Below are 18924 nucleotides of genomic sequence, written 5' to 3'. Positions count from 1 at the left end.
GGCGACGGCAGCGTGGGCTGGGTGCTGTCGGAGCTCGACAAGCTCAACCTGCACAAACAGGTCAGAACATGGATGAGAAACACAGGCCTGGTCAATAAATAAAGAAAAAAGTGTGCTTAATACCTGCTTAAAGAATGTTTTTTTAAATAAAATGTTTATAAAATATTCTTATTCGCTGAATATGACTGTAAGTTTCTGAGAAAAGGAAAGATTCTGGCTATTTCCACTAATCTCTGAGGCATTAACGCCGCCCCACATCCACACCGACACGGTTTTAATTCCAGATCAGTGTTTTGTTAATTAATAACCAAGTAGCCTGTGAAATGAGATTTGATCCACCTTCGCCGAGCATGATCTGACGTCCGTCTGCTGATTTCACGGCCTCTCCTCAGTGCCAGCTCGGAGTCCTTCCCCTGGGGACGGGCAACGACCTGGCCCGGGTACTGGGCTGGGGCGGCCTGTGCGACGACGACGCCCAGCTGCTGCAGATCCTGGAGAAGCTGGAGAGAGCCACCACCAAAATGCTGGACCGGTGAGAACCTGGAGGGGAGGGTTTGGATGTTGTAACATCAACACTTTTCAGCAGAGTTCAGTGTCAGCTTTGCACTTTGTAAATGAAACTGCTAAAAGAAGGTTTTTAGCTAGAATCTGAGTTTAAAGTTACCTCTGGGCTGTCTGAAGACTGAAGCTGTTAAAAAATTCAGAAGAAAATCTGTTTTCACTTTATTTTTTCTATAATAATCAGCAAGGCTGGAGCAGAGTAAATAATTGAACACTTGAGCCAAAAGCTGCAGTGCAGCAGGTTTAAAATGTCCTAATTTACAATTTACTTTTTCTGTTCCACAGGGATCCAGAGCTTTTTTATTTATTTTTTGGCTTATTTGTTTTATCCGCTCATTAAAACTGAAAACATAAAAGGTCATAATAATTCAACAGGGTTTATGTGCAGAAATATTCAAAAGTAAAGAGCATCAAAATGATTCACCTTTCCCCCTACATATGATAAAGTGTTAAAAACAACTAAAGCTAAGAAAAAGGCTAAATAAATAACAAAAATTATAAAAAATTGAATGAGGAGAGAGCTCCAGTAAGAAAAGAAACGTTTTCAGTGCAGACAGAGCAACTGCATAGTGTAGAAACCAGGGTGCTGATATTATCTTTTGGACTGTTTGGTACAGTTGTGCAAGATTAAAAAGATAAAACAATGTCACTTCAGGAGTTTTGGGTAAAACACATCGAAACACAAAGTTGTTTTCATCTTAAATGCAAAATCTTTTGGCTTAATTACTGCTCTAAATATGTTATGTATATATTAATCTAATATTCAGTTATAGATGCTGATTATTTCAGTAATCGTGTTTAATCTGATTCATTGTTTCAGTCCTACATAAAACTGTTAACATTTTAGCAGATGTCACAGTTCTGAAATTTAATGTTTTTGCTTGTTTGTTGTTTTTTTCCCTTCTGAACCTTTTGCTAAACACGTGTCATAACAATAAACCTCCCTGCCTCGTCGTCAAAAGACAGGACACACTTAAGCCAGTAGCGACAGCAGGTTTCCAGTAAGCTTTGCCTGCGACGAAAAAAAAATGTTTTTCCGCTCCAAGTTTAAACTGCTGTCGAGTTTTTCTTGATCTCCTGTCAGCCGCTTTCAAATTCCCCCACCGCCTCCCTCTGCTTCCCACCTGATCAGCCGCTGATAAAGTGTTTCATGTTGGGCTTGTCGCCCATGTGTGTGTTTTCAGATGGAGCGTAATGACATACGAGGTGCCCCCCACCAATAAACAAACGCCCACTGTGAAGGAAGACGACAGCCACGAGGCTCCGCTGCAGGTAAGTCAGCCCGCAGCACTTTGAGGAGGCTGTCTGCCGTCGACAGATAGCATCCATAAAAACCGGGGCTCATAAGAAGCTCTGAGGCGTTGTTTTGGAAAACAGCTGCTGGGAGTAGCGAAGGGAAGCCAAGGCAATCAGAGCCAAACCTCAGGGAACGGCGGCGGTGTTGACAAAGGGCAGCTGTGAGTTTGGAATGAAGGCTGAACTTTGACACTGCGCTGCTAATATGACGCAGGCGGCTAATAAGACTGATCTTGTCTACACCAATGTCTCTTAATGCGTTTGCTTTTGTTGCTGCTTTTTTAAAAGAAAACCTCAGGTGTGGAGAACAATAACAATTTGGCCACAAAACACCCTTAAAAATCCTATTTTATCGCAGCACCTTAATCTCGCTTTTTTTTGTTTTTAGTGGAGATCATCTTTTTTTATGTATACCTTCTGCAGCTGATCATTACCTCTGTGAACTTTAATTAGTAATCCACGACGACTACTCTGGGGTATAAACTTTCATAGGTCAGAGCATCTGGCAGCGAGGCTGAATGAAGGCTGCTAATTTATCTAGCAGCCAGTAGACAGCAAGGGACGTTAATGTATGCAAAGCTCTCCATTAGGGAACTACTGCGAAAATTGGCTTAAGTCTTAAAATTATATATTTACAATTAAGTCCTTTAAATGTCAGAAATTCATAAAAATTTAAAAACTCAGACATCTTCACTGTGTTTTGTTACTGTTAACCATTTGCTTAATACACATTTCCAGCTAGCTAGCTAATAAACCTTTGTTAGCTAGCTAGCTGTTAGCAGATGGCTACCATCTGAGCTAGCTCGAATTATGGCCTGACGTTATCACACCAGAGATAAAGCTATGCAGACAACATTATTTTTGACCCACTTAAACCAAAAGCCATCATTTCCAGGGTTTTCTTGTCTTTTTACAATCAGGTAATCCTCAAAAAATAAATAAAAGTCTTATTTGTCCCTCTGTGGTTTACCTGGGTCTTCCTTTATTCATGCTTCAGGTCCACATCACTCAGTATGCAGACTCCGTCGCCTGCCACCTGGCCAAGATCCTGGACTCTGACAAGCACAGCGACGTCATCTCCTCTGCCAGGTATGTGCCACGAATTCCTGCATTAAAACAGGAATCAGGAACGCGGTTGAAGTGTAGATAGAACGAGGAAGAAAGGTGTGGAAGGATGAGCGTAAGCTGTAAAACCAGGGGAAAGAGAGCGTCACCGATAATGAGAAAAACAGTCTTCACAAGCGAATGTCCAGTCAGCAGGGATCGATTTCCTACTCTGATCTTGTTTTAAGTGCAAACGTGCACTTAAAGGCGCGATTGTGTGCACATGTCTAAGTGGAAGAGAGGGATGAAGCGTCTGACTGCATTAGTGCACAGCAGTCTTAGCTTAGCCGCCATTACACAGCACTTTTCTCCACCGTTTGGTTTGTTGCATTAAACTGATGGAAACGGTTCTGATCTGCTCCACGTTAGATACATGGAAAAGTATTTTGCACTGTAAAACAACAAAATCTTACCAAGCAGCTGCTAGTTTCTAGTGCACATATCTTTTGAAATAAGACAAAACTTATTTCAAAAGATAACAGGTAAAGATTTGACCCACGTCATACTTTTAGACAAACTGTTATCACTGATACCGACCAAATGTATGTAAACTTTTGAATTCGAGGAAAGTTACCAAAAAAAAACACACAAAAAAAACAAATTTTACAAAAAAATGTCTTGTCAATTAGCAAATAGAAATAACTTTGGTAATTTTATCAAAGTTAAAACAAAACAAGTTTGGTCTGATTTAACTTCAGACATTGAGAAAATAAAATGTGAGTTTTTATTTTGAATGTAACTTTTCAGGAAGATAAAGGAGCTTATTTTAGCTAAATAATTCCTCAATATTGAATAAAGACATTCTAGTTCCTGGCATATTATGCCACCTTTAACATGAGAAAAATTACATTATTGTACTTTTTATCTATTTTAAGGGATTATTCACTGAAGCTCCTAATTCTTACTAAAAAGTTACTTGCAGTTTTGTCTTGTTTCAAGTGAACTAAAATATTTGCTCTAGAAACTAGACCAAAAACACTTGGTAAGACTTTTGTATTTTTGCAGTGCGTGTACGGACGTTCAGTCAGTAACAATATGGATTCTGGCTGTGTTGAATTTGTCACTGCTAATATTCACTTTACTGTGATGTATGTGAGGTCATTTCACCAGCATAAAGTGATGGAAAGCTCTAATGGTTGCCTCTGAACATTAACCAAGCTATTCTCTGACTAAATGGCCTCACGCTGATGAGGAAGAAAAGCTGCTTTTAGATTTGAAGAATGTTTGTTTCTTTTAGGTAAAACTGGCATCATTTAAAATGCACACAAATCCCAAATCCAATCAAGGCAAAATAACACAACCAAGAACAGGAGGTTTAACCCGCTTAAGATGATTTCATGTTTACTAAGTGCAGTGAGAGTTTGGAGAAAGTTGCCTGCTGACTCACCCAGCAGCACAGTACCAGATGTGAGTAAACAGTGACTCTGTAGGCAGCAGCAGCAGCAGATCGCCGCCGCATGTGTGAATATTAACCCCCCAGCATCATGAGTCATCAAATCTTCAGCGTGTCAATCATCAGGCATCATATGCTTGATGCCGAGCGCTAAGCCAGATCTCTCCCGTGTCGGCAGGTTCCTGTGTGGGACGGTGAACGATTTCGTGACAGAGGTGGGGAAGGCATACGAGAGAGCCACAGAGAACAAGGAGGAGGCAGATGCCATGGCAAAGAAGGTAAAGTGTATTTAATTGTGTGGTGTGGGTTATGTAAGCACTTGTATAACACCAACGCCGGACCCGTGGGCTGATGGAGGTGTGTGTGTGTGTGTGTGTTTATAATGGAGTGACTACACAACGCTGCACAACATCAAGTTTTATTACTTTTTCATGTGCGGTAGTCATTGTGGAGAATTATGTGTGTAATTTCTAGTCCAGCACTTAAAAAAGTGTAAAACAATGTTAGTTTACAGTTCAATTTGGATAATATGATCATTATTGCAGTTTTATGTTTCAAACATTGGGAGGATGAGCAGAGGAATCGATCTGTTTATGTCTAACGGCATTTTTAGCCGTTTCTTCAGCTAAAATGCTAGAAATAGGGGAAAAAAACAACAATTTCACCCAATATTGATCTGCCACATTTTAGGCTTTTTACACAGTCTGCATCCTTAAAAAGTCTTAAATTCATTAAAGACATTAAATCAGACATTTATGTCTTAAATTCGTTTTACATTTGAGGCCATGTAAATTGGCCTTAAGTATGTCCATCCATCCATCCATCCATCCATCCATCCATCCATCCATCCATCCATCCATCCATCCATCCATCCATCCATTTTCTTCCGCTTCATCCAGGGTCGGGTCGCGGGGGCAGCAGCTTCAGAAGGGAGGCCCAGACTTCCCTTCCTTTAAAACGAGCCTGTCCTTTAAAACGTCTTAAAAAGTCTTAAATTTGAGTTTAGTCCCGCAGAGACTGTGTTTTTAAATAGCGTTTTTATGTGTATTTATGTGGTGATGTTTGTTATAGGCACATCATGAACGGTATCATTCACATCTGGTAAAAAAAAAAAACACTTTAATCACCTAAGCTGTCACATTTGCTTCCATTTCCTCACTATTTTATATAAATATCTCCTTCAGAAACCCGACTCTGACTGAAAACAGGTAATCTGCATACATCCTGCATGCCTGATTAAAAAGCACTGGCACATTGTTATAGCAAAACTTCAAAAAGGAGAGATCAAAGTCTGTGCTGACTGAACCTTATTTTATTTTTTTAAACTCTTTTTTTGTACACTTTTTATTCTGTCAGACTTTATGTTGTTAGTTTTGAACTTTAACGGTATGTTATCCAGGAAGGAGCCCAAATATTATTTTTTTCCTGAATTATTTGACGTTTTACTTCTGACAAAACAAAGTTTGTGGCTCATTTAAAGAAATAATCAGCCACAAACTGATTTCTACTGATTTCTAGAAACAGTAACGTTTAATCTTCTTACCTTACATGACCTATATTGACGCTGAAGCTTTGCCTGCATTCCTTTTTCAGTAATGAACCACTTTAACGGCTTCCAGCTCAATTTTCTTTTCTTTATTTTAGTCTTGTAACTTGTGTTAAAAGGACAAAATTTGCAAAATGCAAATACATTAATATAATCTGCCTTGTGTTTCGATTGTATCAGTATTAAAATAGCGATCTGACCTTATTTAAATGATTCATAAATTAGATGGGTGCAGCTACTTTATAAACAAATCTCTCTCAGTCTTACACAGTTTGTAGGAAGTGAGCTTCTAGTGGTGCAGACAGTCTTAGAGCTGCTCTGTCACCATATTTTTTACAACCATCCGTCTTTTAACCCTGGTCACATTGTATTTTCATCTCCAAAGCTTTTGTGTATTACTGGTGTGTGCTTTAATCCTCAAAACTGTTTTATTTTGTCTGTGTGTGACTCTGAAGTGGACTTTGAAGTCAGTATAAACAATAGAAATACCTCTGTCCAATCCTTCCTCTCTGTTTATCTCCCAGTGCGCGCTGCTGAACGAGAAACTGGATTCGCTGGTGAAGGCCTTAAGCGAGGAAGCAGAAGCTCAGGTACAGACAGTGTATCAGTGGTGATCAAAGGAGCCTGACAAGCTGCGGGGAAATGGGAAAAACTGGAAAAATTGTTGGATTTTATATATATAGATATATATAAAAGAAAAACCCAGCTAAGTAGGTCTGTTTGTCATGCTTGATGTTAGTTTCTGCAAGATTCATCTAAGAGACTCCTGCAGAGAAATGTCAAAAATTATGTTTATTCTGAACAATAATTTGAATAAACACAAGGGTTTTGTTTTGTTTTTTTTATTTGTTCTCTTTAGTTTTTGTTTTCTGGTTGTTTGGTCAGATTAAATGACCGTAGTAATGTTCTTTTAATCCAGTATGTTCACAGAATGATTTTTAAAGTTATTCATACCACTATAATATATTTAAATTCTTATAGGCTATGTATTTAACTGGGATGTTTTAGAGGACAGTAGGCTGAATCCAACTAGATGTCTGTGAATCTTTACAAAGTCTTTAAAAAGTCTTAGATTTGTGTGTCTAAAATTTAGGCCTTAAAATGCCTGAAATTATCTTTGAAAAATGTAAGTTGGGCTTAAATGTGTTAATTTTGTGAAGGTTTTTTTTCTCACAATATTTTTCTGTCAGGCAGAAATTTGAGTTGCACACAAACATCTTCCTTGCAAAATGCAAGACATTTGAGGCTAGTGGCAACTAGCTGCTAATATACACTTGCTAGCTAGCTAACTAACTTGTTTTGCCTCTGTCATGGGCACGTAGCCAAGTTCATAGTTTTTGCTTTGTTTTGCCCCCCTCAGAACCTTCACCTGTATTTATAGTTTTTTCAGTCTTAAATTTAATTCACAGTGGAATTAAAAAGGTCTTAAGAAGTCTTAAATTTGACTTTCTGAATCTTCCAGATATCCTGTTTTATTTTTATTATCATTATTTTCCTCACAGCTGGTGATGTGCTGGTTTATCACATAATAAAGAAGGATTTGAAGTTTGTGTTTCTATTATGATAATATGTGAAAAGTCCAAGGGATGTACATACTTTTCCAAGGTCCTGCATACTAAATATTCACTGTGTTAACGTAGATTTCTGGACGTGTCCTCATCTCATCAGGACTCCTGATGGAACCTGAAAGTCACAGCTTTGTTCCTGCTGAAGCTTCTTTATTCTCATATTGATTCATCTTATGGAGAAAATAAAAGCAAAACCCTGAAATGTCAGAAGGATTTCACGCTGCCGCTCGACAAATTGAGAACTGCACAGGATTTCAGACCCTGATCCTGCAGCCCGCCTCGCTGCAAATGCTCACAAAGTCCTCAGCCTTTTCCTGTCGCACACAGTTAAAATGTAGACATAAGAAGGAGTTCAGTGAATCTACTCGTGAAATGTAGCCGATCTCATACCTGTTGGTTTTCTGGGATTTCACCAAAAGTGACATAATAAGCATAAAACATCTTTGCCTCACAGGTGTTATGGGATTTATGTTTCCTATCTGCTTTCACCCAGGTGGTGCCGGCAGGTTCAGCACCGAGCCAGGAGAGCGGCGGCTCAAGCCCTGGTGAAAGTGGCGGCGAGTCAGGCTCTGAGGGCAAAACGTATCGGTCCAAAGAGCAGCTGATGCTGCGAGCCAACAGCCTGAAGAAAGCCCTGAGGCAGATCATCGAACAGGCTGAGAAAGGTACCCCCCGCCCCCTTCGCTGCTTCGCCCTCCACTGCTGCTTTAATTCAGAAAGCTTTGAGCGACTCACTGACTGAGCTCCGTCGTTTCAGTGGTTGATGAGCAGAACAGACACACGCAGGTCCAGAGGATGCCGTCTTCATCCTCCATCACCAGGGAGAACAGTGAGGAGCTGAAGGATGCCGACACACGTAGGTGTCAGTTTAGGCTCAGCAGGGGGAATGGAGAAGACCTGGTTATGTAAAAAAATTAATCAAGTTAATGTTTTATCAGATTAGAATTAATTCCATTCGATTAAGTAATAAGGTCCGCTTAGACCTTCCAGCAGAGGGCGCCACTGGTCATCCCTAAGCGGAGCCAGTTGATGCAGAAACAAATATGGCGGAGAGATCCCAGAATGGGAAAGAGAAACGGTCCAGAGTCCAAACATAAATAGTCCTTAAGTTTCACCTTAAAAGTAAAGTAAATATATTTACTCTTGAGACTAAATATATTTGCACTTTGTTATTGTTTATGAACATGTTCAAATTTAATAATGTGAGAAAGACAGAATTTTCTCTTTATTCAGTCAGTATTTCACAAGCTGACACAAAATGTAATGTTTTGTTTTATTTTAAATCAGCATATTATGAAATATTTTGACTAAAATTTTTAAGAAAATGAACTCTCACCAGTTAATCAGTCGATCGATAAGATGAATAACTTTAAACAAACTCAATAATCGATCTCTTGCATCCCTAATGAGTCCAGAAATGTTCGGCCAGGATATGTTTGATGTTAAAATCAGATGTGATTATTGTGTCCAGAAGGTTTGAGTCCCACTTCGCCCATTGTCCTGGAGAAAACAGAAAGTCTGAATGCGGTCACCTTCAACGAGGACACAGTGTAAGTTCATCACACGCTCCAGCTCTAAGGGCTTTTACACAAAGAAACCAACACAAAGTAGCAAAAGTATTCATTACAACACAGCAATTTGACTTCTGAAAGGAAATATTTTATGTACTTGTATGAAATGGAGCTTGATGCAAATTCTATTTGTGAAACATTTGGAAAAAACCTACTTTAGCTTTGCACTACTTTGTGTTCATCACATGAAACCCCATTATAATTAATAAATGTTTGCATTTTAAGGTGATAAAAGGTTGAGTGATTCGTACTGAATTAACTGAAAACCTGCATGTTTCTCTAGTCAGTGCACAGAGAAGTGTGTGATGAATAACTACTTCGGCATCGGACTGGACGCCAAAATCTCTCTCGAGTTCAACAACAAGAGGGACGAACATCCCAAAAAATGCAGGTATGGAGCAAAACAAATCGCTTTGCAGTCAAATCGACTCCAGTTGTGTCGTTTTCAAGCATAAACTCACTGATGTTCAAACTCAAATTTGAACAAACGAGTCGGTTTTTCTTCCTTTTTTTACTTTCTTTTATTCAGCAGTTGTTTTGTTAAGGTTTTAAGTTGTTACTCCCTCCAGATTTCCTGGTATAATCCTGGTATAATCCCTCTAACACAGCAGGGTAATTAGAATAAATGTGATTCAAAGGATATCTCTGACCTTTCAATCAGATAACTTCAGCAAATGTAAATTTGAATGCTTGTCTCTTTACTTCTCAATCCGCAGTAGTCGCACCAAAAACATGATGTGGTACGGAGTCCTCGGGACCAAAGAGCTGGTCCAGAAGACTTACAAGAACCTGGAGCAGAGAGTCCAGTTGGAGGTCAGACAGACGCAGCTCATCATCAAAATGAGCAGAATCACAAGTTTAGCTGCTTCCATCAGCACATTTTCCCTTGCCACCCTGAACTCTTCTTCTCTTTCCACAGTGTGACGGTGTTGCCATGTCGCTGCCGAGCCTGCAGGGCCTGGCGGTTCTCAACATTCCCAGCTATGCAGGAGGAATCAACTTCTGGGGCGGAACCAAAGAGGACAACGTGAGCAATCAGCAGAAGAACTGCCCATGAAAATTAGAGACTCAGAGCAGCAGCAACACAAGACCTGTAAACATCTTAGTACACTTGAAATAAGACAAAGCTAACAAGTAGCATTAGCAGGATATGATAGCTTGCTTTAAGTCGATAATTCCTTAATATTGATGAAAAGTACCAGATAGAAATTAAATGATCTAATAACAAGACATTTTAACTCAAAGTGTGGGGGGAAAAAAGACTTTTTCAACTGGCAGATTATTGCACTTCAAACTAGGACTTTTCATCAATATTGAGGAAATATTGAAGTAAAAAAAGCTTCTATATCTTTCTGAAAAGTTAGTTTTGTCTTATTTCAAGTGAACTAATATATTTGCGCTAGAAACTAGACTGAAACTATTAGTAAGAAGTGAAATACAGTGGAACTAGACTTTTCTCATAACATCTTGTTCCACTGGCAGGTTGTTTCACTTTTATTGAAACAATTATTTATCTAAAAGCAGCTCCTATATCTTTCTGAAAAGTTATTAAGCTTATTTTGTCTTATTTCAAGTGGACTAATATATTTGCGCTAGAAATTAGACCAAAGATTGTAAGATTTTGTTTTTGCACTGTACCAGTTTTAGCCGATTCCTGTTTCTTTCAAACACAGCAGCACTGAAATATTTGAAGCTTCCTCTGACTTCATTTTTCAACTGAATAAATTGTTTCTTCAGAACTTTGGAGCGCCGTCATTCGACGATAAGAAGCTGGAGGTGGTGGCGGTGTTCGGCAGCATGCAGATGGCCATGTCCAGAGTCATCAACCTGCAGCACCACCGCATCGCTCAGGTAACAGAGGCTCAAAATAAGTGTGTGAGAAACCTTTCCTATGCACATGATGCCGAGCTGGACAGGGTTTTCTTCAGCAGGGATTCTGTAAATGTAGCTACAAAATAAAGTCTGTAAATGTTGCACATTATCAGCAAAAGGTTCAATTTCAAAGATCCACAATAAAATTTTACTGTAGTTAATTTCATTGTATGATTTTGAACAAAAGCGCATCTTAAAAATTTTTGATATACTGTAGGCCGGAAACGATTAATCAGATTAATCGTGATTAATCGATAGTTGAAATAATCGTTAACTAAATTAGTAATCGATTAATCGTTCACTGGAGGAACGATTCAAGAAAAAGTACTTCTGCATTTAAGTTAAAAAAGTAGAATAGAAATCAGGTTAAAATTATGTAAAAAATATTCTAACACTCTTGCTAATTATTAATCAGTTAATCCAAAAAATTAACCCTACACTGTATTTGTAATGTGCTTTGCTACAAATGATTGTGTGTACACTAAAGCTGTGTAATTGCATTTTAGGCAATAAAATGTTAACATTTTCCTATTCAGCAAATTAATTTGTTTACTTGTAATTTTTTTATGTATTTCTGATATTGTAAAGAGAATCCTTACAATGAAAAATCTGCATAATGTGCTAATTTCTTTACCCGATTAATCAATTAATCATCTGAACAATCTATTACTGAAATAATCATTAGCTGCAGCTCTAATGAGATGCAGCATTTCAGGATGTAAAAATGCTGCATCTCTAAATGTTCGCTCTAGGAAACTGTGATCGCTGTTACAGCAGCTGTGTGTTTTCAAGGCGCAGATGAGAGACCTTGTCCGCTGTGTGTGTGTTGCTCTCAGTGTCGGCAGGTGAAGATCACCATCCTGGGAGACGAGGGCGTCCCGGTGCAGGTGGACGGGGAAGCCTGGATCCAGCCGCCCGGCATCGTCAAGATTGTGCACAAGAACCGTGCTCAGATGCTCACCAGAGACAGGGTGAGCTCACACTTCCACATGTACTAAAACATATTAGCATTTCTGTAAAAAATAAAAAACTGAAGACAGTTTGACAGAGCAGGGCCTGAAATACTTCTCCTCTCACGAGTCTGCAGCTGGATACCGTCCTGAGTCTGCTGCTCATGTTGTTGACTCTTTCTTTCTATTTCAAGACTCCTTAAATCAAATCCTTCCTCTCTGTGTTTGCTCCCTCTTCATGTTGCTCAAACCTCTGAGAGCTCTCTCGAGCCGAGCTCGTTTGGGCGGTTTGTTTCCATGGTTTCCTTCGCCGCTCAAAAGTGTGTTTGCTCGCTGGTTATTCGCCTTAAGCACGACCCGGATCCAGCGAAATAATGAGACACCGACAGGCTTTTTGAGTGATAAACAAAAAAAGATCTGGATCAGTAAACAAGAGTAAAAAAAATAAAAAATCAGAGGAAGTGTTATTCCATCGCTAAGCACAAGAAATCACAGCATATGGAGGGAAAATCTTTAACTTTTCTAATAATTGACTTTTTTAATGGTTTGTTTCTGTCTGGTCAGGCGTTTGAGAGCACGCTCAAGTCGTGGGAGGACAAGAGGAAGATCGACAGCTACCGCGCCGCCAGGCCGCGCCTCAACTCCCAGCAGTCCATGGAGTACCTCACCGAGGAGGAGTGCGCCCAGGTGCAGCAGCTGGGCATCGTGGCCGACACGCTCATCAATAAGTACGCGCCGTTAGCTTCTGGCGTCTTTACTGCAACCAGTTGTGTCGTTTTAATTAGCAGTCATGACTTTGCATGACTTTCCTCCGCTTTAGGATCCGCGAGGCGGCTAAGACCCACAAGCTGGTGGAGCAGGAGCTGGCTCACGCCGTGAACGCCACCGCCCTGGTGCTCACCGAGGCCAAGGTGTCCAGCAACGAGGTGAGGCCGCGACGGAGACGCAGACGGCCGCTTTGAGAGGGGACAGACTCTCAGCCGTGCGTTTGACTCTCGGGTCAAACTGCAGTCTGTTGATTTTCAAACGATTGTTGAGTTTAGAAATGTAACAGTTTGAAACAGTGATTTATGATTTGAACAGCTTATTTAGAGGTTGTTTCATGTGCTTCAGTGTCTGAGCCGCAGCACGGCGGTGGAGATCGTCAACAGCAGTAAAGTCCTTCAGGGCGAGACCAGCATGCTGCTGGACGGAAAGCTCCTGGTAAGAGTCCAGCTCCATCACCGTTACCGCTCCGTTTCAGTTTGAACGTCTGCTTTTGTTCAGCCTGTAGCTTCATCTACGGACGTGTGCCTTTCCAAACAATAGCACTTTGTTTGGACAAACAACAATAAAAGCAGTGCTGAGAACTAGAGATCCTCTGTTTCAGGACTGTTTTTACTCCTACAATGAGTTTAGTTTCTTCTTCCCAAAGCCTCCTCGTTCTGATCTCTGCATCCAAAACTAGCATCTTTTAATGGATGCTGCTGTATTCCTGCAAGGTTTTTTGTAGAGTTACTATTTTTTTCCACTTCAGCTTCTTCAGCAGATCATTTTCCTTTAAAATTCCCATGAGTTTTTTTTGTTGAAAACTCCTAAACGTCTACTTATTCCGAAGATTCTCATTGCAGCCGGACGGGAAGAAATGTAAACAAATGTTGACCTTTCCAGACGGAGCGAGTGATCCAGCTCCTCTTCTTCTCTACTTTCAGTCGGATTTTCCCGAGGAAGAAGAGCTGCGATTGACCCTGAACAACCTGAGTGCTGAGCTCCTGAAGCTGGATGACATCCACTGGATCTGTCCGCTCATGCAGTGCTCCGAGGAGGTACACAGGCCGCTGGGCCCTGAACCAGCCTGTCGGGGGGAGGGGAAGCGCTGGGAGTGTATGGACTAGTCCCACTGTTTGTTTTGTAGGACTCTGTGCGGAGCAGCAGTAAAGGCACCAGCAGCATGAAGCTGAAGATTATTCCCAAAACGAAGAAGGAGAAGGAGAAGCTCCACAAGCAGAAGTCCAACAGTTCTCTCTCAGGTAAAAGCTCAAGGTTTCTCACACATTCATTTTAGCTTTAGTGTTTTCCAGGTCAGATTAAGTATGGAAGAAAATGGATAATTAAAGGAACATTTAAAACATTTATCCTTTATGACACTATCTCAAGTTGTAGCCAGTCAGACATTTTTTGCAAGCTCCGAGTTTGAACTTGGAATAAAATAATTTTCCCATCAACGTGGAACAACCTACATCAGGATCTGCAAGTTTTTTTTTTATTAATATTCTTTTCCAGCCTTTTTATGGGATATCGTAGGTTTCTCTTGTGTGTTTTATTTTTTTGTGGTTAATCTGTTAATAGTGCATTAACAGAATTTGAAAACAGTTTACAAACTTTTTTAAAAATGAATTTAAAGTTGTGTTTTTCTGTGCTGTAATTGCCATCGTTTTCTGTGCTTCCTGCAGGAACGTGGGATCTTAAAAGTGGAGCAGCCGAGGCAGATTCCTCAGTCAACTGAAAACCTGCGCCTCGCTTTAATACTCCCCCCCCGACAGGAGAGGGCACGACCCCCTCTCGCCCACTTCCTGTCCAGTCGTGAGGCCCCTCGGCTTCCCAGAGGTATCGCAACCTGAAGTAATACCTTCTTCCCTACTTGTAACCGTTATGCTCTGTTTTATTTCTTCGTCATCTGGTTTTTTGCAAACCAGCAGGTATTTTTTTTCTCCCCACCTCCAATTTCTTCTTTTTTTTAAAAAGTGGGGCCTGTTTCTGCGTGGCGTTGCTTTAATGCCGCCATTTTGCTTTTATTTTTGAGTGCAAGTCAAAGAGAGAAACCATGCAGGTAGTGGTAAAACAAGGAAATGCGTTTACGTGGTGCTCACCTCGCATGTCAGGTTTTATCATAAGTTGTTACAATCTAGATTTTTTTTGTTTTGTTTTTTTCTTCTTTATATGTCGAACTTCTGACTAGCCTTTGGACTGCATATTTATTTCTTGTTGCTACTGCCATGAGAACTCCCAACGGCAACAAAATCAAGAAAAATGAACAAACTGAGATGTCTCAGCTTTATCGTCTGCTGAACTGGAAAATATCTTCAATGTTGCAAAAAAAACAAAAACAAAACAAAAATATCCTAAGGAATGTACTTGTGTGGACTTTTAATAACCTGTGAATTAAGATGCTGTCCCATTCGGCTCCGCGGCGGTTCTGTTGTCGTCCTTTTAAAGTGGTTCTTCAGTGGACTCGTGCGATTCCACCGCAAAAACAAAAAATGAGAAAGGCGTGAGTCATTTTGTCGAGAACACGGCGGGTTTAGAAGCACATCGTTGGGTTTTATTATGTGACTTACGTGGGAGGGAACTCTCCCCCTGCTGTGCGTGTTTTACACAGAGTCGTTGTGAGGAGCAGCGCCGGGCGAAACGACTCGGTGAGGCCGATCCTTTTCTGCCATTGTCTGGTGACGGCGTTTACAGGAGGAGGAAGCATCAAGGACACTTTGATACGACTCAGCAGCTTCTCAGTATTTCGCTTTTACTTTGTCATACTACATGATTGTATACTAAATATAGGAATATGAACTAATATGTATATGATTTTTTTTGCCTTGTCTGTGGTTAAAAGCTATTATTATTATTATTATTATTATTATTATGACAAATATATATCTATTTTTTTGTATACCTTATTTTCCTAAATGGTAATCTGTGAAGCTGTCCTGGCTTTGCTGCTTCCCCCTTTGAGAAGTTTGATCACACATATAGACGCCGTCCTGTGTCCCTGCATGCACGCCAAGCCTTTCTTCGCCTCACAGTGGAAATCGCCTCACAGTTTAGCTTGCTTGTTGAGACCAGCGATATGTGTGAACGCCATACTAGTTTTTGAGAACATACAGAAGGACCATTGTTGAACAATTTTTTATTCTAAGTAAATACTTTTTGAGCTTCGGTTGACCATAGATTTCCTGATTACCATTTATAAGTGACAACGTTTTAATGTGAGATTTTTTTTTGACACTTTAGAAATAACAAAGAAAATATAAAGTTCTTCTAAATTTACTTGCTGTTTAAGTTCTAAAAATGATACCTTGTTGCTGTTTTTCTAATAAGAAAACAACGAGTATTTAACGTTATTTGTCAGCTAGCCTGAATCTGGCTGCCTTACAGTCACGCCACTCAAAGCAGCTAGCTTACATCAATTTCCCAAGTGTGCGCTAGCGGACCCTAGATCATGTTTATAGACCCTGATATTGAGTGGAAAGTAAAATAAACTGGGAAGTATAAATTAGCCTTTACGATAGGCTTCGTATAGCCATAAAAATCTCTAATTCGGCACTTTCTACAGTGTCTCATTAAAAAGGAGTTTAAACCAATATGTTGAATTTATTTTGTTTCATAACCATAAGTAAAAATATAGATGTATAGTTGTTAAAGGAGTAACAACATGAACATTGTAGATGTGATAATGTACTGAGAAATTTAATGGCTAAATAGAATTGGCTTCCTTAACTCACAAGCTAGCTTAAAGCAAGGCACAAAATTAGCCGTTCCATTTTTCTTATTATTTAGCTTACATTGACTTAAGTGTTAGTTATGGATTCATAAATTTAACTTAAACTGTAAAGTTTATATGCTTCAAGCTTAAAAGTCACATACATTAGCTATGCTACTAGCATTTCTACTAGGCTACTGGCGAAAACAAACAAAAAAGTGGTAATTTTAATTAATTTTTGGTTTCTTGTTCGATGAATCAGGCTTGATGGGAAGTCGTCACTGTGAGGCACTGTAGATGTTCAGCTGTGGTAGGATTGTGCTACTGTATCCATAGTGTGCCAGCTACACGCTCAAAACCTTAGAGGCTTTAGTGGTTGTTGTGCCAAGTCTGTACTTTGGGTTTAAGACTTAACGAAGTGTGTGTGCGTGCGTGTGCGTCCGTATGAGTGTGTATGAAAGCGTGTGTGTGCAAGCTGTTGACACGCTTCAGATGCGAAAGTCGTTGCGTGTCGTACATTTCAAAGTTTACTGTATCTTTGCCTTGCACTTTACGACGACGCAAACTTAATAGGAAAAAAAAACATTTGCATATGTACGTGTGTTGAAATTTTGAGTGAATTTTTTAAAAATTGATTTGATGAAAAGATATTTTATTTAAGATATTGTATATGGATACAAGTGTGCTGGTAAAATGTAATATCTAACCAATCATAAAGCGTATATAAATACAGATGTAAAAACCAAGGTTTATTACGTTGGTGGTTTTAAATGATGTGATGATGTCCTCGCGCCGACCGCAGTGTAAAAGATGTTGAAAACTGTAATTATTCTGAAAATCTTAAGTCAACATATTGAAACTGTCCAGTGTTATTTATGGATTACAAATGACTCGTTTACACAGCCGAGGTGTTCAGCCGCTGTCGAGCCAATCTTTGAGTGCTTTTCAGTTTGATTACAATATGCTGTACTGAAAACGATGACCAAGATGTTGAGGTATGAAAGCCATTTTGTAAAAAAAAAAAAAAACAACTGGTTGTCTGTTTGTTTTTTAAGAATCATTTTATTGACTGTCTTTTGGATTTTCTTTTCAAAGATTGTCATTTTTTTTCTATATTTTGTGTAATTTGTTTTCAAAATGCAAAAACGGGGATTTGGATGGAAACTCTTCCAATCACTGGAGCTGCAGTGAAAATGCCGGTGGAGGAAATCTGCAGATTGAAAATGTTTTAACGGTGTCGGTGCAGCAGAGGCTGTGCGGTAAGCCAGACTAGATGTTGCACGACCTTGAGGTGTTTTCGTGTGCTACCATGTGCGGTGTATAACAAAGACAAAGTCAGTGCAACCCTCTGAAGATTAAATGAATTATTGAAATGTGACGACTCTGTCTTTTTGTCATGTTGAATTCTGTACAATTTAAAGTGACAAGAACTGTTTTTTTTTTTTCAGTCATAAATATAAGGACTTAACATGAATGCCCTCATGTAGCTTTTAAAAAGTTTAGCTAGCTACTCCAGTATTTATTTGTATCATATTGTGAACATCAATTTTGAAGCTCAGCCATAGATTTTAAATTATATTTAAGTAGAGAGAGATCGGGGCCACTCTAAAATATGAACATACTTTAATCCAAATCTGTGGCCCTCTTAGTTTTTCTGATTAACGACAAACACAATCAAAACCGGAAACTATTTTTCGTATTATTAAAGCTTTTAAAATCACACCCCTGTAGAGAATCACTCCTACTTGGTGTAACTAAGCCGTTTGTCACCAGTTTTTGTTTAAATTGAGCTTTTACTACACAATGTCTCAGCATGTTGCGTTTGTCGCTCTCTCAGCGCCGTCCACCAGCAGGGCTGTGTAGGATGGACTCTCAGATGCACCGCAGGCCTTTACTGATGAAAACAATGTGCTGACCCACAATCCAAGCACATCTCAGCAGCTGCAGATCTTAAATGCTTGTTTTACGAATAAAGGGCACCGAGTCATTGAGCTTCCAGCTTCTTCACATCATTTCACTCTTTCCATTATGTGTGGGACGTAAAGTCTCACTTAGACTTCTCTTTTTCAAACTGCAGGCATGCTTAATGCTTTGCTGATTTATGAAAATGCTGTATATGTAAAAAAATAACTTAAAAGAAATGTGACTTTGCATCATAGTCATACCTGACACCTTGAATTTGGCCTGTCTCTTTAAGAAGCTTCCAACACTAATCACGATACTTCTCCATGATGCCATTTGCATTCATTCTTAGAGCGTCGTGGTTTGTATGATGAGCCCAACAGGTGTTTGCTAATCGCTGCTGCCACTAGTTTGTAGGAGCTGAGTTGCTCTGTGAGTTGGGAGCTTTGGATAATAGGCGGCACTTTTCATGAGCAAGCGTTTAGGCACCTCTGAATGGTTGCCATGGAGGATTCAAGGATTTCTCAGACATCCGAGAAAGACTCAAAGCATCACTCCAGGTGTGTTTTCTGATGAGGGAATAACCGAATAACATGATATAATTCTGAAAACACCCAGTTTTGTATAACCTTCTTAAATATTTAACTTAATATTTTACTAAATATGTCATGTATAGGGCTGCACAGTGGTGCAGTTGGTAGAGCT

At 39.6% G+C, this 18924-nt stretch overlaps 1 protein-coding gene across 1 annotated transcript in view; it reads left to right on the top strand.

The window, feature by feature from the left end:
- Positions 1-17695, top strand: part of si:dkey-172j4.3 (diacylglycerol kinase eta) — a 23690-nt gene extending 5995 nt beyond the window's left edge. Inside the window, 20 exon segments of the mRNA XM_016676222.1 lie at positions 1-60; positions 393-532; positions 1746-1833; positions 2855-2946; positions 4533-4632; positions 6425-6490; positions 7962-8133; positions 8226-8324; positions 8940-9018; positions 9323-9430; positions 9756-9852; positions 9959-10066; positions 10777-10890; positions 11748-11882; positions 12426-12589; positions 12682-12787; positions 12975-13064; positions 13553-13666; positions 13756-13870; positions 14294-17695. The exon segment at positions 1-60 is cut by the window's left edge and continues 1 nt beyond it. Of these exon segments, the coding sequence (XP_016531708.1) occupies positions 1-60; positions 393-532; positions 1746-1833; positions 2855-2946; positions 4533-4632; positions 6425-6490; positions 7962-8133; positions 8226-8324; positions 8940-9018; positions 9323-9430; positions 9756-9852; positions 9959-10066; positions 10777-10890; positions 11748-11882; positions 12426-12589; positions 12682-12787; positions 12975-13064; positions 13553-13666; positions 13756-13870; positions 14294-14346 (2100 nt within the window). The 3' untranslated portion in view covers positions 14347-17695.
- The last annotated feature ends 1229 nt before the right edge of the window (positions 17696-18924 follow it).

This window comes from Poecilia formosa, unplaced genomic scaffold (assembly GCF_000485575.1).
Source record: "Poecilia formosa unplaced genomic scaffold, Poecilia_formosa-5.1.2 Scaffold130, whole genome shotgun sequence".
Taxonomy (NCBI): Eukaryota; Metazoa; Chordata; class Actinopteri; order Cyprinodontiformes; family Poeciliidae; genus Poecilia; species Poecilia formosa.
The sequence above is the reverse complement of the archived record's forward strand: the minus strand, read 5'-3'. Positions and strand labels throughout refer to the sequence as shown.